The following is a 25,989-nucleotide window of genomic DNA, read 5'->3' on the forward strand; positions in this document are numbered from 1 at the left end:
CAACAAAACCACAAAACTAAAGCAGCAACAAACAAAACCTCAGAAACAGTGAAATAAGGAATCTGCTGACAACCATCGTGCACACCTCAGCCAYTTTCCCTGGTAATCAGAGCACAGAGAAAATGAAGCACAAATACTGGCAACTTCCCAAGAGAAAGGAACCTTCACACTACACTGTTTTTCATCTACTTTCCTAACACACAGGCCATACCCAGACATTTCACCTGTGGAGTTCAGAACAAAGCCCTCTCACAGTGCTGAGGACTGTTTTCAGCTCTAGTAAACTGTCTATTTTATGCAAAGCTTCCTCTATTTGAGACATAGATGGATTTGGTTGGTTGGATTTGTGTTTGGCACTWGACAGTCATAGAACTTTGACTCTAAAGAAACGAATTTGCAAAGCTGTGACACATATACACAAACATCCAAGTCAACCTCTGTTCACAGCTACTTGGTAAGAAAGGTAGAGCATGTGAAGAGATTGCTGGAATAACATACAAACCTTGTTGACAAAGTAGTTTACAAAGTTAAAAGCTGTCTAGCTCTAAAAGTCAATAAAACATAAGTTTCTGTAGCCTAACAGCATGWGCTCTCACAGCTCGGACAGAAGGCATTACCTTGTTAATTTTTTTCTGAAATTCTTCTATTTTTTCTTTTCTTTGTGCTACTCCTTCATTCAGCATATCATACTGAGCCTCAATATTTACCAGTTCACTTTCCAGTTTTGATTTTTCCTAGACAGAAAGAAAGGAAAAAGACTGCAACTTTTCTCGACAGGAGGATCAACTTTCTAGAAATTAAGAGACATATCTGTTCCAGGTTAACTGTATTTTTCTGATTGAAAACATTTAATATTTTCTTYTCAAATGCCACTTATCCACYACTTTTGCCAATCTGCATGTAACARTTGCAGTTTTAATGAGCYAAAAAGCAAACTAAGTACCACATAAAATGCACCCTGATTTACAGACTTCTGAGGATTACTAAATGATAAGTCAAGCTTACCAGAAATCCAAGTTTTAAAACTACAATAGAAAAATTACTTTACCTCATGCAAAGCTCTCTGCAATCTTGTTTTTTRTATTTTACTAAATCCTCAATGGTAAGTGCTGTATGTAAAAATTTAACTGAATTTAAAAAACTATGTAAGGAAGTAGCATTACTTGATCAGTTAAATCAAATGCATTTAAAAGCAATTAAACATGAAAATTATAGACTTAGTATTATACCATGAAGAGATTAGCAAGATGTTTCTTTTTAATAAGGTCTAATTCACTCTGTGAATATTTGAGTCGTGTCTGAGCTCCTTGGCATTGAGCAYGCAATTGCTTCAAGTCAGCCTCCTTCCGTCTGATCTTCATTAGGGCCTGGGAAAGTGTTACGGTGGGAGAAAAAACATTTTAAACAAAAGGTGAGCTATCTGAAATTTTTTTTTCAGATTTTAAAGCTAGTCTTACTGACAYAGGCCTCATTCAAGGTAAAGGCTGTAGCACAGGTCACACTCAGTATTAATTTTATAATGGATTTCTCTCTTCCAAGAAAGTATCCGCTCACAGATTCCTACATTGTGACTCAATCCCTCTTAAAAAAAACAAACACTAAAGGTGCAACAAATTGTTTTAGACTGGCACATTTTGAGTCATGTCAACATTCCCTAGTTGACAGATAGTACTGTCTTTTTCACTACAAGTTCTCAGGTACTCTGAACAACAATGTTTTCCTGAAGGAAGCTTGGACCAACAGTSTTGTGCTGTATTTCCACTTGTGAGCTGAGAACTGCAGCTAAGGGCAGATGCAAAGTTCACTATTAACTAGAAGAGGATAAACAGCTACTATGTCCTGTCTACATCTTCTAGAAGCTTTGAAAATTGTATTTTTAGAAAATCACCTSCCCAGGGCTGAATCAAATTAGACACAGCTTTTACACCATCATGACTTCTATTAAGAGACCTACCTTTAACTCACTAATCAAGCCATCTCTTCTTTCTTTCATTTTACTCATTTCTTTCTCATCCCAACATCTAGCTTTAGATCTTAAATCACTTGATCCTCCAGAAATCACTCCAGATTTTAAAAATAAAGTTCCATCAAGAGCCACTGTCTGGAAGACAACAAAATAAGTTACATCCAAACAAATCTGAACAAAACCAGCCAAAATACCCCATGCACCAGTGCCCAGGATATGATAAACGAGCAAAAACCACATCTGAATTGGAGTCAAAATTTCTCTTTTCTCTTCCAAACCTGCTAACATGAGATACACAAAGCCAAAGAAAAAGCCAGTTGTTTCTCAGCACTAATCACCTTTTGGTATTACTACAACTGATCAGAAAATAAAATGAAATTGTATCATTTCCTTGCATATAGCCACTTGTGTACACACCAGCACTTACAAGTGTACAACAGACCAAGCAACATGGTAACAGAGTGAAGGCAAACAGCTTGTTTGTATACCAAAAATGTACATTTTAATAAAGAATGTGGGTGTTTCAGTGGCTTTATTTCAAGCAAATGTGACTTCACATTAACCCTCAAGCTGTCTTACTAAAAMTTTTAAAAGGTTTATTAAGTGCATAAAATAGTGTCTGCAGTAATGGAGACATGARGAAGAACTGCAGGAAATGACAGAGAAACTTCCAGCTCTTAACAGAATCTGGATCTACAACCAAGAGATTCTGGCAGATATTTTAAAGAATTTTGAAAGCATTTATTTTAAGAAAATCTTGCAAGATAAAGTTTGTCTTTTTAAATCAGAAAGTTTTAAAAGTAGGATTATCCCTCCTTCCTACTCCTTCTCATGAGAAGCACCGTATCAGTAACGTTATTTGGACACTCACTATTCTTTCATTTGACTCCTTTTCCCAGGAAACCACTTCAACTCACTACCAGAAGAAAACATAAACATTTAGCAATTTTTTGGGATTAGCAATTTTTTGGGATTAGCAATTTTTTGGGATTAGCAATTTTTTGGGATTAGCATAGAACCAACTCTCTGTTTATCTGCAATGCTCCAGCATGTTTACAGAATTATTTAATGGCATCAAACACATAACTGCAATGAAAAACGTATGCAACAAACTTCAGCTTCTCACTTTCAGTCTCACTGGTCCATCAAATGCAGTTTGTTTTGCTTCTTTAACTGTTTCACAGATCAAGGTATTTCCACTCACGAACTGAATCACTTTTTTCAGTTGTGCAAATGGTGTTTGTACAACATCCACCATCATTTTAGCTCCTTTGACCTCCCTCAATTTCTCGTTAATTGGTCTAACCTGTAAAGCAAACAAGGCGTGTTTAGAATACATGTTGTCAGAGCAAAGCGTGTCCAAATCTGAGCAATCTGGGGTTCTGCAATTCTTGGGTCACAGAGACATGGTCAGATAGTTCCTATAGCTGGAGTGGTGCAGTGGAGGGACACAGGCTTTTTGGGATGGACAGGCAGGGATGAGGAGGTGAAGTTGTCCTTTATGTGAGAGAATAGCTGGAATGCTGGGAGGTTTGCCTGGGGAAAGATGATGAGCCATTTGGGAGCTCATAGTAAGAACTGAGGGGCCTGGTAAAGGTGACAATGCAGTGGGTGTCTGCTACAGACTGCCTGATCAGAAATGACACATAGATGAGACTTTCTACACACACCTAGAAGGAGCACCATATTCCCAGGCCCTGGTCCACATAATGGCCTTGAGCCTTCTGGATATCTGCTGCAAGGACAATGAAAAAGGGCATAAGCAATCCATGTCATTCCTGAGAAGCTCTGATGACCAATTCCTTGCCCAAGTGACCATATCAGAAAGTGTCACCAGGAGGTGGGCTAACACTGAAAAGGGAAAGGCTTGTGCTTGTTGGGGATGGGAAGSTSAAAAGCAGCYCTGGCTGCAGTAAGTGTYCAGCATCCTGAGAAGAGGCAGCAGGGTAAAAGGCAAGYTCACACCCTGGACTTTGGCCTCTTCATGGAGTAAGGCCCCAGAATGAAAACAGGCCCAAGAATCCTGTTCAACGTTCAAGGATCAGCTACTCAAGTCTTCAGAGTGTTAACATATCAATTAGCAAGAAGTCAGGCAAAAACACCAGGAGGATAAACAAGGAGCTCCTGGAAAAACTCGAACATAAAAAGGAAACAAACACGAGGTGGCAGCAGGAACAYGTAGTCTTGGAGGAATCCAGAAACACTGTCCAAGCACGCAAATAAAGCCCAGCTGAAAGCAAATCTGACAAGGGATGTCAAAGAAATTGCATCTGTAAATATATTTTGGCACTGTAAATAGTGACAAAAGCAAGATTAAGAAAAAACGTGAGCCTGCTACTGAAACAGCATGTGACACAGCATGTTTAAGAGACTGAGGTACTGAATTCCTTTTTCATCTCAGTCTTTACCAGCAAGACCAGCCCTCAGGAATTTCAAGGTCCAGAGCCCAGGGGGAAATCTGGAACATGGAAGACATATTSTTGCTAGAAGAGGATCAGGTCAGGCAAACTTAAGCAAACTGGATGCATGTAAATGGACAGGCCCTGGCGTGATGCAACCCACAGTGCTGAAGGAGAAATGGATGTCATTACTTTCAATGGACCTCCCAATAATCCCARCAATGGAAAGAGGTGCCTAAGGATTAGGGGGAAACAAGTGATTAGGAGCAAGGAGGAGGAGCCAAGGAACTACAGGATAGCCAACCTTGTGTTGATCCTGGAAAAGGTGAAAGAGCAAGTTATCCTAGAAACCAGTTTCAGGCATATGAASACAAAATCTTGGAGAAGTAGTCAGCATAGGTTCATCAGGTCAGTCATGCATGATCAACAGCAGCCTGACACAATCAAAAYGGCTGGTCTGGCAGATGAGGGGAGAACAGGGAATATTGTCTACCAAGATATCAGAGAGGCTTTCAACACTGCCTCCTGGAAGATCCTCGTGGAGAAGCTGATGAAACAGGGTCTGGATGAACAGAGAGGTGAACTAAAAATSGGCCCAGAGGGTGGTGACTGGTGGCACAAAGTCCAGTTGGAGGCCAGTAGGTAGCAGTGTCAATACTGGGATCAAGCCTGTTTYAAATCTTCATTACCTGGGTAATGGGCAAGAATGTAGCCACAGCAATTTGCTGATCACATAAAACTGGGAGGAATGGCTGATATGCCCAATGGTCATGCTGCCATCCAGAGGGACCTCAGCTGGCTGGCAAAGTGGGCCAAGAGGAACCTCACAAAATTCACGTGCCAATCCTGTGCCTTAACACTTAARCCTATGTTAGTTCAACTTACATGAGCCAGTATCAAGATTTACAAGTATTAGCTTGCTGAGGACAGGARAAAGGAAAATATACTTACATCAAGGTAATCCAAAGCAAGAAAAGTTTCAGGTTCAGCTCGCTCTTGTTTTAAGAACCGAATGCAATCTCTTGCTGTTTTCTCAGTGGTAACAACAATAGCAGTCATGTACTTGCTGAATACCTTGGTAACAGCAAGCTGGTATTTTTTATGAACAGGATGACACAGGTCAACCAATCTTCCAAACTGAAGATTAAAATATAGAGGAATATTAATATTTTAGATATCAAAAGTATTTGTATATACAAGCTATGTTTTCCTCTTACTGCTTCAGTGTTTTGTATTTACCAGCTGCATTCTCACAATGATTGTACATCAGAAAACTCAGAAATCATAGAAGTCTTCAACCCAACTTGCCAAGTATGCCCTCAGTTAGAAGGGACCTAATTTTTTCTCCAAGGTTACAATTACATATCTCAATGGTTTACAGAAAATCTCTCTCTTACTATCCAGAATCAATACACAAAATCCTGAATGGCGTAACTAAGGAATAATTTAAGGAAAATATGTAAAATATGCTAACTTACAAGTAAAGATGAACCATTTGATAACATAAAAATTGTTTTTCACAAGCAGTATTCATTCTGGAACAAATGGCCTCATGGCTAACCTTCCCATTCATTTGTTCAAAATAACTAAGTCAAAAATGTTTGAGGGCAGAAGAAAACAAAACCAAAGGTGGTAAATATTAATTAATTAAACACCACTAAATAATACAAGAAATCAAATTACTATTTGATGAAAGCAGTAATCCCTTTTTATTTGGAACCTGTAAAAATCAATGACATTATATGCTACAATTCTTTCAGTAWTAGTACCTCACCAAGTATGCTCAAGCAAGCACAAAATATAAAAGGATATTCCAGACTGTCCAATTTACCCCAGCTGCTTACTCAACCTAATGCAGAATTTTTAAGCCTTAACTCTGAAATAAATTCCATTACCACAGAATCTGGATATAGCCTTTTGAGACTTTCCAGGATCTCTGCTCTCATCTGCTCACGCTTTCCTTCATGGTAGTCGATTTTGGCATTCTGCAGTTCATCAACTATTTTGTTCAACTCTTCATTCACTTCAGCCATTCGTACTCCTGCATTCTCAATTTCCTTAGCCAGCACTTCCTCCTGCTGGGTTTTTTCTGTTAATGATCCACTTTGAACAGAAGCAAAAGTTAAAGCAATTCACAATTTSATTTACACACACTTTCAGTATAAATTAAGGTCATTCTGGGGTCACCTTACGTCACAAGGAGTAAAGATCAGGCAGAAGTCAAGATGCAGGAGATGCAAACTGAGCTGTGCTAATACACAATGTAAATATTAACACTTTCTAGAGCAGCACAACTACAAAACTGTCTTGTTTTCTTGCTCAGAATTCGTTCACTAATAGCCCCATACCCATAGCGACATAACTTGCAAGAAATTAGAATTATAGAATTAGTTCAACATTTTGATAATCCATAATTTATGGATTAGTCATCATACATCCTACTTTGTAATAAACATTAAGTAAGGATTAGTAAGAATTCTAATTCTTATTAAARTTTTCTAACTAGAAGGAATTAGAAACCTGCTATGTTGTTCTGAAAATGCATATTACCCAAGAAATCCAGTTAGATTTTAATTTTTTACACATACGTGCATATTTTTACATATTCTTCCAACTTCTCTATGCGTTTTTCAAGCTCTTCTATCTGTGCCACAGTCTGTTTTATGGTTTCCTAGGCAATCATGAATAGAATGTGTTAAAAACCAACCAGAGGAAAATTATATAAAGATATAAAACTCTTCATAAGTACTGAGATAGATCTTCTTTATAGGTATTTCACAGTGAARTAACAGCATCTCTTTTGCTACAGTAGGTGCCAAATTGCACCTGAACAAATAATATAGTGAAATTATTTTATCAAGGCCATTACTAGATTTTTTTATGTTCARTTTAGGAAAAGCATCTTCAGCACAGAGAATCATGACACCAACAAATAAAAAAAATAAAAAAAACATCAAACAAAGAGTCAGGAAATTATAGCTCTTAAAACAAAAGAGGTGCTTTTCTTGGCCCTACATCAATAGCTTCTCCCAAAGAAGGGCACATCAAAAAGTTACATAGTTTCCAAACTGATACAAAACACAGTAGTAAAAAAACCAACAATGATAAAATGAGAATTTTCAATTACTCAAATTTAATAAAAACACATTAACTAAAGCAAATGAAGAGGGGAAAAAATACTACTACCTACACTGTTTATGAAGCCTTAATTCAACTCCTGAAATCCTTGTGACCTTTTAAATAGTTCTAGGGATGGAGAGTTAACCTCTTCATGCATCCACTTCAGTATTTGCACATTTGTGTTTCATGCACTCTTAATTATTCCTTACTCTTTTCTCAACAATACAGACTTTTAGAAGCATAGGCAATGGAATTTATTTCACTTCTAGTTACYAACTACATTTTCCTTTTAATTAGTAAATCAAAAAGAAATAGTATTTTTTTAAGAAAAAATGGATGTACAAATATTAACTTAGCTATTATGGTAAGAATAACTTTATCTCTACATAAATATGGAGTAAAACATAGGCTAGACTTTTCCACAGAAGCATGTGCATATGTACAAAAATGAGGTATTTGGAACTCTATCCCTTGCAGAGCCTCATCTGATGTATTTTTAAGCTTTCTGAACCAAAAGAACATCCCTCAACCTTGACTCTGGAACTAAATGCTGAAGAAATTCATGCTGCCTCTCTAACTTCCTAGTAGGTGATAAAACTGCAAGGTTAGAGTCTGAAAAAAAAAAACCAAAACCCAGAAAACCCAAAACACCTAACAGGACACAGTTTCCAGCAAAACACAGATCATCAGCAGAACTTCTGCCCTTTTTACTTCTATCAGAAGCAACTCCAGGCATGGAAACCAACCTACAGATAAAAAATGTATGTTTTTATTGTTACACATTTGGATCTGCAATGATAAAAGAGATCATATCAGAATGGCTACAAGAGCCAAAGCTTTCAAAYCCAAATCCTCAGTGTGGGTCCACACAAACAATTTTTGAACAAATTTAAAGGCCATTTTGCTAATCTTGCTGCAACGTGGAAACTGAGCTAACACTTGCAATGTACCTCCTCTGCTGAGGATTTGATTACATCAAAGCATTGAACACATTTATATAGACAATTACACCAGAGGAAAAGCAGAGAGACATTTTTCTCCTAAAAACATTATTCTAGTTTGAGACAAGTACCTCAATTTCATTTTTCTTCCGCCGATTAAGTTTTAACCTTTCTTGATCTCCTTTATCCTCCCAACGAAGCTTTTCTAGCTGCTGGGCTAGTGTTGCTACTTTCTTTCTTGCCATTTCCTTCAGCTCTTTGTAACGCTCTAGCTGGACAAAAAGAAATTAGAAACAATTCACTCCTTGGAAAGTGGGAAGGCTCAYGTTGTTACAGCCTTAAGTAACCTACTTCATCATATTATGAAAACTACCCAATTCTCCACAAAACTCTAGTTCTAGCTATTGATTGMATTGTGACAAACTGTATTTTTTAAGAATAGGATTCAATCCAAAGCTTACACTTCATAGTTTTTGCCTGCAGTCTTTTTTTTAGTATTTTTAATTACTCTTAYTGTTCAGGAAAGCTTATAGTACTTCCCATTCAATCTGAGGGTTAACACTGTTTCTAGTGTTTGGGCATAGCCCAAAATTARTGTAAATTTTGGTATTTATATTTTCAGCATTCTTATATTACTACAATATTCACGTAGCAAGTGAAATATAAATATTTTAAACAATTCTGCTAAGTGATGACTAACTGACCAAATGCCTCTCAAGTGCAGAGCAGGAAAATTCTGTTTTACAGAATTACAAAGTAATAACCCTGCAAATTCTCCATTAATTGATCAGAAACTATTTGAAGGAGGATACAGTGGAAAAAAGCTATCACATAGTAGTTTTACAATTATTCCTGGCCACATGGCTGCACAGTTTCTTCCAAAGTGAATTTACTGTCCAGGGATGTAGCCCTTTCCTTCTCAAATAAGCTACCCCAGTTTCAGACTCCAATTAACAGTAGATGATATGTATACTACAAGGTCTGGTTTATTTTTTTGTTGTCTGCATTGGTTTTCCCTAACTGATACCTCAGATGAAAAGCCAGTTCTCAAAACTGAGGATTCTTGTGATCCTGAGAAGTGTCTTCTGTCCTACCCTCCCACAATATACCATGWGTCTAAATAAAACTTAGAATTTTGGTTTTGTTTGAGCTCGGGGCAAAAGGATCACTAGGAATTACAGGACCTTGGTGAAATATCAGCTTCCCTGTAATCAGGAGTATTTTTRGACTTCCCAGTTCACCTGACTTTCTCCCAGCTCAATCTCTGCTGCTCTCTTCATTCTCTCTTCTTCAGTTTTCTGCTCAAATGCTCTCCATGCCTTCTCAATCTGACTCAATTCTATCTCTAGTTCTTTTATGTTCTGCTTTTCCTTATCACAGGATTTCTCYTTGTCCCTTAGAGATTTTTTAGACATTTCTACTTTCTTGATTTGGTAGGATGTGTTCTCCTTTGCTTTTATATAGAGGGGTCTCTGTTGAATCAGTGATGCTTCCAGAGTCCTAAAAAACAAAACCAAAACCAAACCCAAAACAACCAACCCAAACCAACCACTATAAAAACATAGAGAAAGCAACAAAGCCATACGAAAGAGCCACAGGGAAAAAGGAGAGAGGGAAGATAAAAGACCTCTCCCCCCCTGCCCCAACCACATAGGCAAACAGCAATTTTTAAACGATATAATTTTTAAACCTTATAGTTTAAAATGGTATGCCCACAGGGGATTTTTCAATTTAGATCCTCTGAAAATAGTCATTTAAGGAGTGAAGGATAACCTCCTAAAATTAAATAGCAAACAAATATTTATATAATGAAATATGTATCTAGGCAGGGCAGAGCAGGTGAAAACCATGTCTAGATTTTACTTCATTGAACTGCTAGGAACTGACTGCCACAGTACTGTGCTATCACCCAGAATTTTAACAGGAAATGTACACCTGCCAAGCGACTCCCAATGCAGATAATGCTTCAATTCAACTACCACAGAATCTGATTGGAAAACCTACTTCATTTCTTTTTCCATATGCTGCTGGTCCCTGTTTAGTATCCCAAACATTTTTTTCTTGACCTTAAATGAATCTTCTGCTTCAGAAAGAGACTCTTTCTTCATATAAGCCTCCATATTCTTTTCCTCCAAACTGTTTTTCAGAMAAWCTATTTTTTTTTCATTGTGATAAAKCTGAAAAAGCTGCAGCTGTAGCCTTTCTTCATCCAGTTCCTTGATTAGCATCTGGTAATGCTCTGCCTACCAACATCAAAATTTAATTTTCAGTTTATAACAACTATTTTCCATCACTAACAACCTTAATTTCAAGGCCAAAGTGATGCAAGATGACATACAAGTAGCTGTAATTCCAGTTAAGTGCACTAATCATAAAACTCAAATTTTTAAGTCAATACTTGAATTAATTATACTGGCAAGCCTATACTTTCTTTGATTTTACTACATGTATTCTACCACYTTTTTAAATGATACTAAACTATTATATAGCATGCCATACTGAAAAAAAAAATACTGGACTAAAACCAACAGAAGTTTGTAGGTTTGTTTTTTTTGGAAGTCCGTAAGAAATGCAAAATGTGGCATCTTAGCATGAAAAAATTTATTAACTTGGGTTACCTCCTCTTTTTCTATYCTTGCTTGTTTGCGCTCTGCTGCCACACTTTTTTTCTTGTTATAATTAAACTTTGCATCTTGTTCTGCTTCCTGCATTTTCTTCTTTTTTCGCTCATAGTCTTCAGCATATTCCCATGAATTACTGATTTGTTCAAAAAGTTGAGTTCTCTCCTTTGGCTTCTTCATTGCAATTGATTCTACTGTTCCCTAAACCAAAATTGAAAACAAATAAATAATAGAGCACTGTAGATCACTCTGATGCCTTATGAATTTAAGAGCATACAGTACAGACTGTCCTCTGTATATATTTACAGTGAACACAGATGGATAGCAATGCATTTAGATTCAAACCCAAGGAAGAATTAAGTGCCAAAATGAGTATCACCTAGCCACTCAGGTTTCTATGTTTCTATAAAAGGTGAAAATTGCTAAGGAAGAATGGATTTTCATGAGTAACTCTAAGGAAAATGAATCCATGAAATGTGTTCATCAAACATTTAAGGCCTATGTCATTAAATTCTTGGAAACTAATAGCTAAATAGAAATTTCAATCCTTCAGTCTTAACAAGAAATCCTTCACATTTTCAGGCATCTTTATTAACAGGAGTTTTAAGATGAAATTACTTTTTCCTAGCACTCCYGCAACTGAATACACTAAGCATTTATACAGACCTTTACTTTTTTATATATTGTGAATAACATCTACACCCAAATTCTTCCAGATTAACTTCTTTCTTACTAGTGCATGCATGTACATACAAATCCCACTAAATCTATACAAAACTGTGCACTTTATGAAATAACCTYAGAAGTTTTTGTTTTCTTTCCAAAGTACCTTGAATGCTCACCTGAAAAATAAGGCAATTCCTGGCCTTGACAAGAATGCCTACTTTTTCAAGCTCAGCTACATAYGCAGATCGGCTGACAGACTTGTCATTGAAATAAAATTCAGTACAACTACCTAAAGGAGGAAAGAAAAAAAAAAAACCACTACTGAAAATGGCTACATCAAAAAATCCATTTGAAAATAATTAAACTAGTGGAATAATTTAACTGAGCAATTTTTTCAAAGAAAACYACAGATTTCAATTACTCATTTATTCCTTTCAATAATTTTTCTGTTTGAAAATGCRGGTTTTAGTACTGTCTAAAGGAACTGACAGGTTTATGTGCTCATGCCTGCAGCAAGGTATCAGACCCCATTTCCTAAAGCATAGGCTACAGATTATCTATGTAATCTACAGATCCCAAGGAAMTATCTAGAGACAGCTATACAGCAAAGAACATAAAATAGCTTGCTTAATTTTTTAACTAATTAACCCCAATATTTTTTTTCATTTATATCACTATTAAAATGCTATCCAAATGCTATACTAATCCTCCCAACTATGAAATAATATAGAGCATCCCAGGTGGAATCTTTGGTCTCCMTTTATTTATAAATCAGACAACAGACAGTATATGCAACAGAATCTACTACCTACCACGGATAACTCTTGAAAATGTTTTTTCTTCCCCATCTTCCTCACAATATACTATCTTTACACTAGCTGTAGAAGAAACAGGTCTTCCAACATGTGCTCCATGAATAAGCTCTCGAACACTTTTAACTCGCAAATTTGATGTCTTTTCACACATCACAAAGCTAACAGCATCCATTATGTTAGATTTTCCTTAAAAAGTAAAAAAAAATAAGAATTTTTTTGACATGACATAAATGAAAGCATTTTATTAAGAGTTAGTTAAAGAATCTGCAGAATCGCCAAATCCTTTATAAATCCTGAAGAATACAAGCACTTTCCCAGATCCATTCACCACAGCAACAAAGCTCTCTGGTCATAGTCCTTTGACAAAAATCCTCCTAATGGAATCCTSTTTGTTTTACCCCTTTCATCTTGAGCATTTCTGCTGACGGCTTAATTATTTTCAGCCTTAAACTCTGCTACTTGGACAATATTTTGACTTATTCTCAAAARTATCAAAAAAACATGAATACTAAAAGGAAAACAGAGAAAAATACTCTATGCAGGGATTATATAATGTTATATAATGTTATATAATATAACACTTCCCCCCCCCCCCAGCATTCATCTATAAAATGTACTCAGATTTAACTGAGAGTACCTGCAAAAAGTATCATAATTCTAAAACTTTACAATACAGAACAGTGGGGATAGGATGATAAAGAACATGAAAACAATGCTAAATATATTCAACTTACAGTCATAATCTTACTTCAGTCGGGTAAGGGAGGAAACTAGAGGGTCTAAAAATCTGAATTATAAATTAAATCATTAACAGACTGGGGCAACTAAAGTGAAATGTTAAACCCATCCTTGTTGTGTTAAGGCAGCTCCCACCGCCTAACGCTCTGGAAATACAGGAGATAAAATCCCCTTTGTTGAATGGCGCTTTCTGAAGCAGAGATCAATTTTTAAGACTTTTAAGGMTCACCACCGGCGCTGCACCGACAGAGCAGGGCCCGTGTGAGCCCCGCCTCAGGGCAGCCGCCATCTTACAGAGCTTCCCGGAGAGGAATCATAGTCAAACACCAACTCCATCACGAAGATTTCCACTGGTAGAGCCGACAGTATTAAAATAAAACCATCTTTGTGTGACCTTTGTGGGCAAAGCAAGGTGTGCTGTTTGCGAACCAAGGCTTTCTGCTCAAGCTGGAAGGCACCAACTCGAAGTAAAAATTTAATCAACTCCCTCTCTACCCCCGGCCTGCTCCTGCCCTTCCATTTGGGAGAATCTACACTTTAACCGAATAACAGAGCAGGTGCTTCCAAGGCTTCATTTGTGCTGCCACCCCTTCATGTTCACAAGAGACTTTCAKCAGGTCCGTGAGGCTAAACCCCACCAAACTGAGCCCTCAATGCTGACAGCTGATGCAGCAGCTGCCCCACACTACCTGATCCATTGGGCCCGATGATGCAGTTGAACCTCATGAAAGGGCCGATAAGCTGCTCCCCGCGCCACGACTTGAAGTCCTTCACCACCAGCAGCTTCAGGTAACCCATCCCCGCGGGGAGCCGGGAGCGCCTGAGCTCCCCACCTCAAAGAGCCGACAAATATTTCACCAATCGGCCTCGTCAGCGAAGGGAAACCCCSCAAAGGCCGGCACCGCCCTCACAGCCGCCGCGCCTCGTGCAGCGGTCTCGCCCCGCCCTGCGGAGCCGTGCCGGGGCGGCGCTCCCGTTCCCACAGCGACGGACCGCGTCCCGTCCGGGCTGGGCACCACCGCTCCGGGCACCGCCGCTCCGGGCACCGCCGCTCCGGACAGCGCTCTCCTTCCTGCCCCGCTGTTCCATCCCGCTGCTCCCTCCCGGCGCCATGCACAGGCCGGGCCCGCTGCGGGATCTCGACGAGGCCGCTGCCCGGGAGCTCCGGCAGCGGCGGGAGCTGCTGCGGCGGGAGCGCATCTTCAACCCACGGATCCGCACCATAGGGGTGAGTGAGGGCGGGCAGGAAGGGAAGGAAGGAGAGAGGGAAGGCGCAGAGTCCGCTCCATGGAGTTCTGAGGAGAATGGTTTAACGCGGGATAGGGAGGGAAGGGGTGGCTGAGGCGGTCTGGGCGCCCTTCCTCCCTCAGGTGTGTGTGTGAGGGGGAGCAGGGAGAGAGGGCCCGGGGTCAACTTTCAGAGTCGCGTTTAAAGTTACCGGTGAAAGAAGTCACAGCGTTTTTACGGTTGGGAGGGAGCTCTGAGGATCATCCACTCCAATCTCCCGCCTAGGCAGGGTCAGAGCAGGTGACTTAGAAACATGTCCAGGTGGGTTTGGAATACCTTCAGGGAAAACACTCCATGAGCTCCCTGGGCAGCTGCTCAGTACTCTGCCAYCCTCAATGGAAAGAGGTTCATCCTCTTGTTGAGGCAAAACTTCTTGTGTTCTGCTTTATGGCCATTACTTCTTATATGTACTTGTGCTTCGCTGCTCTGGGTTCAAGGGCAAGCTGTCATTGCCCCCGTAGAGCACAGAGATCAAACCCTGTGTTGCATTTCTGTGGAGGAGTTAATGTGGTTTGCTTCACTTTGAGAGAAGCCAAGAGCTCCCAGAGTCGCCTCACACAATGTGGCTGAAACAAGTTATTTTTAATTCTGTGCTCTGTGATACTGTTCTTGTCTGCTTGGATTTCACCAGAATGGTRGTGAAGAGAATGAATGTGAGAGATTTACTGCTGTAAGGGTCCTGCAATTGGTCCATATTTTGCATCAGAACAAACATATCCATCTTTGTTTACATATATGTAATTAATTGTTTTGTCTGATTTTTCTTGTGAATGTGAATACCTATCAGGCTGGTGGATTTTCTCCAGAGTTCACTATGCAGTTTGCATCTTTACATCAGGGAATGATGTGTTCTATGCCTATTTGACTTTGGATGCMGTAGTATGTTGAATCTCCCTGTGACATGTCCAAAGGTCCACATTAAGATTCTGTGAGTGTGCATGGAGGGAAGAGTGCTGTGGGGTGATTTCATTGAATTGATAGAATTGCAACAGATATCAGTTGGATCCCACTCTTCTCAGGTATGGAAACATGACTCRAGTCAGTGGAAAAGAATCTTCACCTTATCTCTTGAATTTACTGTTGTCACTCTAAATGCGAGTCATTGTAGCTGCAGAGCAATTAGCAGTTCCCACTTAATGAACATGACAGCTGTATCCACCTAGAACAGCATCCTAACATACACAATAACCAACAATATACTTAAGTRGAAAGAGCTAATATTTTTCAGCTGTTGTGGGATGGGTTAAAATAATTTCTTCTTCAGAAAAATATACTTTCTCTATAAACTGGCTTTTCTAGAGCCTTATAAATGAAGTGCAAACCATAAAATCTCAGTTAATGAAGTAACTGGCAACTAACATATCCTGGTGTATTTTATTGAGCCATATTGGAGTACAGCACCTGAAGGTTTTTACCTAAATACTTCCATAGAACTGACTTGYCAGGCAGGTTTTGATGGATCCATTTACATTAGAAAAACATCTAAAATGAAGCAGAGCTCATCTGGGTAATTTTGATTAACAGTRCATTTTGATTTAACATCATTTGATATACCTGAACAGTGAATCTGATAGAAGGGGCTGTTCTTATTGAAGTTAGGCAGGTCTGAAGMATAAAGAGCCATGAAATCGATACAGAGATATTCTATGTCAGTATTTCTGTGTAGGTTTTAGATTCTTTGCTTTTGTTCTCTGATCAGTTTAGCTGAGTGTCAGTSTCTGAGAAAATTGAAAAATCAGGACAATATTTAATTTACAAACCAGAAATCCTAAAGCAGATTTGAGTRTTTTAAAAGCATGGAGGTAATATACTGGAAAGCAGAATGGGATCCCAGATTTTATATTTTTTTTCCTTGATTATGACTAGTTTTATTACTACTTTGACTTCTGTATCTGTTTTGCCATCTGAGTTTCCACTACAATGGAAAAGTAAGATACTGTGCTCTTAGCTTAAAGATTGAAGAATTTATCCTCCATAAATCACCCATTTTTCTAAAGAGTTCAGATGAGTAATCCAAATGAAAAATTACTTTCAATTTATGTGTGAACTTTATTCAATAATAGAAGTAGTTGAGAAATTAGCTGCTTCAAACTGTTCATGGATATGTATTTTAACACTTTAAAGTGAAACCTGTAGTTTTATGTGACTGGGAATGTCTGTTTTAGGGATGTTTTTRTGTCAAGTGAAAGTATCTTGAATAGGAGAGAGCCAATAGTGTAACACAAGTCGATACACTGACCTACCTCTATTACTGCCAGAATACTGAGAACTTGTATTGAATTTCTCTTAACAGTATTTCCTGCAATTATATTGAAAGCTTAACTTCCCCAATGAGACTTCTGGAGGAGTTGATGTTTAGTGTCAACAAGAGCATTGTTTTTKGAGGATAGAATTCTTGATGGTTTCACCCTTGCTTACAAACTTAGTGCTATTGTCRGTTGTCCTTCACAGTACTAACCATGTGTATTTTCAGTCATAATCTGTTTCTGTCTTCATCTGAATAGTTTTTAGACAAAGGCTATTCAAATTGTTTACTAGATTCTTGAAGATTGGTCATTGTATTTTTGACRATTTTTAAAGACATTGACTTGACAGTGAAAAAAAGAAAAGAGTTAAAACACATATTTCTGCCTATTAATCTGCCACCATGTATCAACAAATGTGTGGCCAAAATCTTTTGCATAAAATGGAAGTGTCTGCTCCCATTTGATGATGTGGCCTACGTTATCCTTTGCTCAGGTCCCACTGTTATGGATGTGGATATTCTGTACCATATCTGTCAGCTCATCACAGATCATGTACCCTGTAGTGCATTTTGGCAACTATGTGAATCTCTCTGATAAGAATGGAAACATTTGCATTCTTCTAGTGAACCATCTGTATTTTTTTTTTTCAAATATGAGCTATTACAGCTTCCTGTCATCTTGGCTGTTAAGATACTTACCTGCTTTATAAATGAAAGCAGAGCAATAAAATAAAATTGCCAGTTGTAATGGGGAAAACATTTTCTGTGTAACGCAGCTGAAAATATTTATAGCTCTATGAAAATGTGGTGTTTTCACCTGATCAGGTGCAAGAGCATACTTATCATTAGTCAAACAAAGCAAACAAACAAGAATATATCTGCTTTTGGATTTGGTTTTACCTACATTAGTATTCTGCTGGTAATGGGRTTATATCTGTCTTGTACAACTATGAGTCCATGTAGCTTGACAATCTGTTTTAATTGTCCAAACACAGTATCTCTTAGAAAGCTGTTTTTTTTCTCATTTTAATAGGTTGATAAAGATGCATTGGATGCCCAGGTCAAGGAGAAAAAAATGAAAGAAGCAATTGAAAAAGCGCGACATGAACAATTTGGTATATTCATGGATACTGTGGTATTTCTGTGAATAGTTAAATGTTTCCATCTGTTTCCTTCTTTCTTTCATCCCTTTATGTATTCTCTAAATTCAGTCATCCAATTTATGTCCTATTTATATCCATACATCTACATGGGCACAGTATGTATTTTCCTTGCTATCTTAAGATTTATAGTAGCATGATTAAACTGGGATACATTGTCTAATAGGCCAGAATTTTCAGTGTTTTCTTTTAATAGCTATTGACAAACAGCATCATTTAAAAACCTGAATATGCAGGAGGATTTAAAAAAAAAAGTTAATTACTTGCCAGGGCCCTTTTCCCAATTTCATGATAGTAGTGGCTAATCTGTTTTGGTTGCTTTCTTGTAGAGTGAGCTCATGTTCTGTCTGGCCATTCTTCCATGGAATATATTGATTCTGTGGAATCTCTAGATTATTATTGCTGGAAGCATGAGTTATGTACAGGAAGGTGGTAAGAGGAGCCATTGCTGAGTCAGAACAGGCAGCCACACAAGTATTTCATGCTGTGCTTTGAGCTCAGACCTTTGGTGGCCTTCTGTGCTTGGCATGCTTTCCTGTGCTGTCAGGTGAAAAGGTCCCATAGCCTGAGCTCTCTGTGTGCTTCAAGAGGAGCTAGAATGGAACTGCCAACTTCCATGCTGAGCTTCTACAGCTGCTTGTGATTTTCCTGGCTGGAAAATGCACCTGTCAGGCTCTGAGCATTGGGAAACTACTGGCAGCAGTGTGGAAAAAAGAGGAAGTGATCTTTTCTAGCAAATTRTATTTAAATAACTCCAGTGGCTGGTTGGGTGGGAGTTTTGTTGTTTGTTTTTCTTAAAAATGCTGYAATTGATTTAGTTTAAATTAAATGGGCAGGAGCTATTAAGTTGTTCAAAACTGTTGGTGCCAGCCAATTATTTTAGTGCTATCATTAGAAAAATCATTGGAACTGTGGAAGAGATATCTGCATTCCTTTCAGCTGGRGTCCAGTTTTGGTTTGCTTCCTTGGAAGCAACAATGTATTTCAGCTGTTGCTGTGTACTAGGACTAAATGGGAACAATTGGTTTACAGTACATTTTTTGTGTTCCTGCAGGTTTTCACCAAACAAAAACCTCATAGTTCTAGTACTTACTATTGTTTTGTGTCACATGCATGTATTTCRTTGTAACTTTAATAAAATAATTTATACCTAAAAAGCTGAAAATATTTTGTAAGTAAATATTGCATTAGAGTGTTTGCTGGGCTGGTATAGACCCAACRTTATAGATCTAACATTCTCCTAAGGCATGACAGTTTGAAGACTTATATTCTGTTTATTCATCTTGAAAATTTTATTTTCATCTTCTGTGTGCACTCCAATGACACGTGCACCTCTAAGAGTTGTGGTTTCATTGTGTTCCTTTTTGTCTAGCTCATGAGATGAAGAAAAATGACAAGCTCATCTGTCTGCTAGAYGAACGACAGAAAAATGAAATCAAAGAGATAAATAGGGCTTTCGTTGAATTTCACAAGAATTTTCAGAAGCCAGAAACAAGACGTGAATTTGACCTGAATGACCCACAAGCCCTAAAGAAAGACCTGCCTGCTCGAGTTTCAGACGATGATCCTCGGTGTTCTGTGTCTGGCATGCAGAAGTTTGAAGGTGAAGACATAAATAGTGAAAAGAGGAAAAAGTTTCAACAGGAGCAGTTAAGAGAGTGGTCTCTTCAACAACAGAAAGATGTGAAGAATGCATTAGCTGACCAAAAATTTGAAGGTAACCAAAAAGATAATGTTGTTTTAATATCCTTTWTCTGAAGTTGTGATGCATCCGATGAAAATATGGTGCACCCTGATTGTATATTTAACTTTTAGAAGTGCTAGAGCAGTTTTTACTTTATAAGCTCCCATGTATTCACTATCTCTCTCAGGAAATCTCTAAATAATARCATGATTATTGTAATATCACCCAGGTTTCATTTCTTCATTACCTGCCTCCAGTTGTTGTGCTTACTTCATCAGACCAAGCTGTCCAATCTGTACTGCCCTAGAACAGAAAAAATAATACTGATTTTTCTTTCCCAGCTTGTCATGAAACAGACTTTTCTACAGTACTTAAGATATGTCTTTCATTTTAACAGCAACAGTTTTGGCAAGATAGAATACATATTGAACTGATTGATGGGTTACCTGAAATCCCAAGATGGAAAGCTTTGATAACAGCATTTGGAAATAGTTATTCAGCCTACTATATCTGTAGCCCCTGCCTCTTCCCCTGATTAACACATGAGGCACATCATGTCCATGAATATTGACTGAATTTCATTTGAATCTAATTTAGATGATCTTTATGACAAGTTTAGGATTGAACTTGACCGAAAGATAATGGAGGAACAAAGAAAAGAAGAGGAAAGCAGGCGTATTATTTGTACAGCTACTAAAAATTTCAATAAAATCCAGGTAAATTAATATAGTTTTATTGTTTATTTTTTAGAAAATATGGTGACAGAGAAGAAAAATAAGATGCACAAAATCAGAATGAGTAATAATGTTTTCACAGGGGTTTTTTAGCAGCTGACTMCCAAGGTTATTTCAGCAAATGGAAGATAGATTTTATTCACTTTGCCAAGTGAACAAAGGATCCAAGGATCTAGATGTCCTCTATCTAGTTATCATCTGCCAAAATTGTCCCTCCTGGTTCACAGCTTGCTGACTGGCAGGCAGAAACAGCTTCCCAGTCACTTGGGAGCTTTGAGCCTGTAAACTGGGGTACATCAAAAGKTTCCCATGCTTCCTTCTGTGTTTATATCAGTCCTCTCATACTCCTATTGTTTTTGCTTTTCTTTTCACACGTGTGGAAACATTGGTAACAGTAGCTTTTTGTCTTTATTGTTTACRTGAATTCCCCACAACCACTGGTTTTGGCATTTTGGCTGCTTCATGGGTGTTTGTGTACAATGTCTCTTGGTTGTTTACTGACCTTGCTTTGGAACCTGTCTTAGTACCATTTATCTGTCATGCTCTAGTTCTTCATCTTACTGCAGAGATCTTTCTTCTCTTTAGCTTCTACATACAGCTCAAAGGGCTAGATGGATGCTATTAGCTTGGTTAAACTGTATTTTTTGTTAACTTAGCTTTGAATTTATTTACTCACATCAAAATAACCACATTAGAATTACCTACATCAAGCATAGTAGTTTTTTGTTCAGYTATATAAGTATGCAAGTATATAAATGCTGCTTGAGCCTTTCAGGAAGCATTTGGCCTATAATTTTTTTTAYAGACAGCCTAAGTTAAATGAAAATCAAAATCTTAAAGGTACTGGAGCAGGCTGTCCCCATGTGCTGAAAGCCAAGCTAGTGGTGAAGACCAGCCTGGCTGAACAGACCACTTTGGCTGGAAATCAGGGAGAAAAAGAGACTTCATCACCTTTGGAAGAAGGGTCATGCAGCTCAGGAGGACTGCAAGAATGTTGTGAGGTCATGTAGGGAGAAAATTAGAAGGCCCAAACCCAGCTAGAACTTAATCAAGCTACTGCTGTAAAAACAATGAAAAATGTTTYTATAAATATATCAGCATATAAAGGAGGACAGAGGAGAATCTCTGTCCTTAGTTTGGGGGCAAACACAGTGACAGAGGGTAAGGAAAAGACTGAGGTACTTAATGCCTTCTCTGCTTCAGTCTTCAGCCCCCTGAGCTGTGAGGCAGGGATGGGGACCAGAATGTGGTTATGACGTGTTAACATTTTTTCATCYCTTCGTTTATATTTTCTCTTGGAAAAAATATCACTTCTCTCTTTTCACTGAATTTAGGCTGCTGAACTAGATTATAAAAATGAATTGGAAAAGGCTCAAAAAATAAAAGATGACATGGATGAAATTACCTCCCTCCTTCGAGGAGACTTACTTAATGAAAACCCTGAGCAAGCAATCGGTCGCTCGGGTAAACATCCTGTGCTCGTGGATCGATGGAAGGGAATGACTCAGGAGCAGCTGATGGCAATTCGTGAGGCTCAAAAGGAACAAGTTCAGGAGAAACTGGTATTTAAGCTCACACTCATTTTCTGGTTTTTTGGTTGTAATTACCTTATAGACAGTATTTGTAGAGGAAAAACACTGTCATTGGCCCTGCACAGGCCATTATGAGACTGTGTTTTCCACTGATCTGCATTTTACCCAAACTTTAATCAGTCTAACTGAACACAGTGCCTCTGAAGCATCTGGAAGGTGTCATGGAGTAGGCTGGAGCCCTGGAGTTGGACTGGGAGGAAGGTGATGGTCCATGATGGTCCAGCTGAGCAGCAAAGTCCTGCCCAGCCTGAGACCCAGGCTTGATGGTTCAGTTCAGGGTCTGAGAGCACACCAGCTGCCTGCAAGGGCTACTCCATAGGGGAAGAATATCTGGGAGCTGAAAGTGAAAACAGGGCAGGCCAAAGCACTGTTCTCATGCTCAAGGGTACCCAAGCAAGGCAAATAGAGCAGGTCYAGTGACGTTGCTCAAACATTTGAAAGGCCTTAAAGTTCATGAATGTGAGAATGTGATGGAGTTTTATTTCTACTGTCCCACACAACCACGAGCTATGCTCTAGAGTAGACTTTTACAATGGTAATTGTCACTGCTCTAGATGTGTAYAGAAGCAGGCAGTCAAAATGAAGACATCTGTCTCCTATGAAGTCAAGAGTGTCCAGGSCTAGAGATTGTGAAGTGGAAGCAATTTGCCTCCCTCTGTGCAGAGGCTGCGTTTATGATGGCTAAGGAATAGTGTTTGATTTTCTCTTTCAGTCCCTACAATAGGCTGTACAATGTGTTACCTAGTACTGTTATTAAAGCTGAAAGTAAAACTCTCATTTTACTGCCTCTCCTATTACTTTGAAGTGAACCTATTCAACCTGGCTGAAAATGAGTACAACTGAGAAAACTAAATTTTTTGCAGGCCTTATATTTTCAGTTCAATGGAGTGTCAGACAAGAAGTGAGGCAGAGGAAAAAAACAGTTTGAGTCTACTTATTTGTGGCTCAGGTGTTATACTGAGTGAGCCATATTATAAGCCATACTGATGTCTATGCACATTTTGCCTCAAGTTTCAACTCTTGCTAACAAGAATTTAAAAAAAAAATCTGTCTTGCTGCTCTGGGTTTTTACAGAGAGAAAAGAATAACTCTTTCATCTGCCTGGTTTGGAAGTCCTTACTCTATTCTCATTTCGTATGCTATCCCTAAATGTTCAATAAAGGCAAGCAAGTTGGTTTGGGTGAGACTTTATATATGCAGTTTAATCTTTGACCAGAGAGAAAATGAAGCATTTTTTTTCACTCCTGTAGAGAGTAAGAGAGCAGGAACGCCGAACAGATGCTGAATGGGACAGACAACGTCTCCAGGCTGCRAGAACTCTGTTGCTTTTTGAGCGGCAGCAGCAGCGGGAGAATCGGGTACAGCGCCAAGATTTGGATGATGTAAATGCAGTGCTCTCTGAGGAGCAGAAGGCAAAGTAAGTACCAAAAGAGTGTTCTTCAACTAAAAAAAACTTCTTTATCATTATTAACACAATAGCTTGGTTTTTAAACAGCTTCTTTGTTGTTTTGATTGTAACTTTTTTAATACGCTTGTTACTAGTTCATGCTTTTTAAAAAAAATCAACAATTCACCTGAAATGTGCTTTTTAGTGTTTTTTAATCAATCTTCAAAGAGTAGGTTTTGAGGGTTAGGTTTTGGAATTCTTAAAAACATTCCGCTGACAATAGACTGTTTACATAGATGGCAAATAGTGAATAAATATAATTAGCTATGCAGAAAATTATGTTACCAGGTGAAAAACACGTTTCTTTAATTTATCTTAGTTTTCTGAAACAGAAAAGGATGAACTGCCAGTTTGTGATAGCTCAGGGTTAAGCTAACAACACAGAGCATTTCCATTATGTATGATAGAACTAGATGATTCTTTAACTAATCACTGGATGTGCCTTGGTGGGAAGCTCTTGTGTCTGCTTTAATGGGAAAGGAGGAAGATAATAAGCATAGAAAAAGAAAAACAAACCCAAATGATTTGGTGTTCTATTTTTCCAGTTCCTTTTTTTTTTCCTCTTTTTTTTGGGCATGAATACAGAATCAGAGAATAGTCAGTTGGAAGGGACCCAGAAGGGTCATCAAGTGTAACTCTTAAGTGAATGCTCATRTGTGACCTTGGCATTATTAGCACCATACTCTGACCAACTGAGCCAGCCTCAGGGTCATGCATACCTTTGCAAATGAATTTCCAATAAATGATGTTTTCTTATTACAGAAGCAAGAGTTTGGAACTGTGTTAGTTTAGGTGTTTTTACTGTGAGATTTTTGGAGGGATATTTCAGGATGAAAAAACCTAAGTTTGCCTTATTGAGATGCAGCATACATTTTGCAGAACAAGTTCTAGTTACATTWAATTCCATTTCTAATAATTTATGAGTATTTATGGATGTTAATGCATTACATCTTCTTTAGGTTTCTCAGGCTATTTTTGCAGAAAACATGTACTAATGACTTAAAAAAAATATTTCTTTCTAGGAACATTTATCTTAAAGAAGAAGCGTATTCAAATATTCCAACTGAGGCGTATTATGCACAGTTTAATACAACCACCCGGTGATGATCTGGATAAATCAACCTGAATTATACAGAAGTATGTAGACATAGTAAAATTTTCAATTGAGCAATCCCATGTTTTATTATTTTTATCTGTTCCCTGCCCTGTTCAAACACAAACTAAAGGTTTGACATTTGAAAAAAAGGGACAAGCACAACACAGAGGAAGAAAATAYGGAGAGTCAAGGTAGGAAACTTAGTGCATAAGGGAAATGGATGGTGGAGCTAACAAGGAAATGAAATCCAGAAGAAAAAGAGATGACATGGAGAGGTCTGCAAAAAGGATTAGAAGACTGACCCTAGGAGTCAGAAGATCTGAAAGAGGAGACAAAATGAGAATCAGACAAGAGATTTAGCTAACAATCCAAGACCTCTAATATTGTGAAGCTTTAACAAAACGAGAGTGCCCATTTATGAAAATAGGTCTTGAACTGTAACTTGACAGCATATGGGACATAAATTTGGGGTAAAAACATCCTGGTGATGTTAGCTTGCAGTCCACTGATTGTTCTTTGTCTGAGCAATAATGGTGACATCSAACGAACTTTGTGGTGAAACAGGTTGAAGAAAAACCCTGAGGCTGAGGTAAACTCAAATGAGTTATTCTCATCTGTGTGAAAATAATGAAGGATGCATGGTTCTTGATATATTATTAGGAGGAATTAAAGATGTTTGAAGTAAGCATTTCTTGAAATTTCAAACAGGTCGGTTTGCTCAGCTGAAGTAGTGCCYTGTGGGATCAGACTAATACAATGTTATGGCTGATGCTGATTAAACAGGAGTTTGGAAAAGATCTGTCATGGGATTTTAGATAGGTGAAAGAAAATCAAGGAGAACATTAAAATGGTTAAAGAAGAKCCTTTCAACATGATAATCCTAAGGTAAAAGATATGTCCCAATTTTAGTACATTGATACCATGGGAATTAATTGCAGTATAGATAGAAGCAAAGCAGGAAAGCAGTGTGGCTGAAATACAGGAACTGAAGGGAAAGCTGGAAGATGAAGTTGAGAGGGGATCACACTTTCACTGTTAATAATGAGCTGGTCTACAAAGAAGTAAGAAGGAATGATATTCAAGAGATTCCAATGTTATAGCATTTGGAGACCCATTGATTTGTCAGACTGAGATTCACATGTAGCTGGATGCCTTTGGAGTATTATCTAATGCTTTATTAAACTGACAATCTCAGAAGTGCAGGTATGTGTCTTATAATAGACAGGCCATGAAATGAGATGGGAGGATTAATATGCCATCTATAGTAGTTCTCATGTCACTTAAAGTTGGGTTTGATCTGTGTTGAATATCTCAGACTTTGACTTTTTCTTTTTTAACTAGAATTTTAGTTTCCTGACAGAAAAAAAAGATGAATAAAGCAAGTGCTGAAAAGTTCATGAAGTTGTCTTCATTTGTGCAATTTCTGTGAGTAGATGCAGAGTTTACAACAGCTGTAAGGTTTAACTAAATGATCCTGG

The 25,989-nt window shown here is 38.2% G+C and overlaps 2 protein-coding genes across 3 annotated transcripts in view; one reads left to right on the forward strand and one right to left on the reverse strand.

The window, feature by feature from the left end:
• Positions 1-14,064, reverse strand: part of SMC1B (structural maintenance of chromosomes 1B) — a 23,385-nt gene extending 9,321 nt beyond the window's left edge. For both annotated transcript variants that reach the window (XM_057382344.1, XM_057382343.1), the window contains exons 1-14: positions 13,956-14,064; positions 12,526-12,714; positions 11,890-12,002; positions 11,045-11,248; positions 10,431-10,669; positions 9,668-9,926; positions 8,558-8,698; positions 6,954-7,036; positions 6,261-6,468; positions 5,317-5,502; positions 3,093-3,272; positions 1,955-2,101; positions 1,230-1,367; positions 618-734 (exon numbers count right to left, since the gene is read on the reverse strand). In XM_057382344.1, the coding sequence (XP_057238327.1) occupies positions 618-734; positions 1,230-1,367; positions 1,955-2,101; positions 3,093-3,272; positions 5,317-5,502; positions 6,261-6,468; positions 6,954-7,036; positions 8,558-8,698; positions 9,668-9,926; positions 10,431-10,669; positions 11,045-11,248; positions 11,890-12,002; positions 12,526-12,714; positions 13,956-14,064 (2,313 nt within the window). The remainder of the gene's footprint in view (positions 1-617; positions 735-1,229; positions 1,368-1,954; positions 2,102-3,092; positions 3,273-5,316; positions 5,503-6,260; positions 6,469-6,953; positions 7,037-8,557; positions 8,699-9,667; positions 9,927-10,430; positions 10,670-11,044; positions 11,249-11,889; positions 12,003-12,525; positions 12,715-13,955) is intronic.
• A 64-nt stretch (positions 14,065-14,128) lies between these two features.
• On the forward strand, positions 14,129-25,664 carry RIBC2 (RIB43A domain with coiled-coils 2; the record flags this gene model as incomplete). Its single annotated transcript, XM_057382335.1, is given in 9 exon segments — positions 14,129-14,218; positions 14,220-14,345; positions 14,348-14,494; positions 17,832-17,913; positions 19,331-19,675; positions 20,240-20,358; positions 21,711-21,938; positions 23,219-23,385; positions 24,438-25,664. Coding segments are annotated over 9 exon segments (1,386 nt in total), but the record flags the coding sequence as incomplete, so codon positions are not given.
• Positions 25,665-25,989: the final 325 nt, after the last annotated feature.

Source organism: Malurus melanocephalus, unplaced genomic scaffold, assembly GCF_030028575.1.
Source record: "Malurus melanocephalus ecotype Western Australia unplaced genomic scaffold, MMel_1.1 scaffold_564, whole genome shotgun sequence".
In the NCBI taxonomy this organism is placed as follows: domain Eukaryota; kingdom Metazoa; phylum Chordata; class Aves; order Passeriformes; family Maluridae; genus Malurus; species Malurus melanocephalus.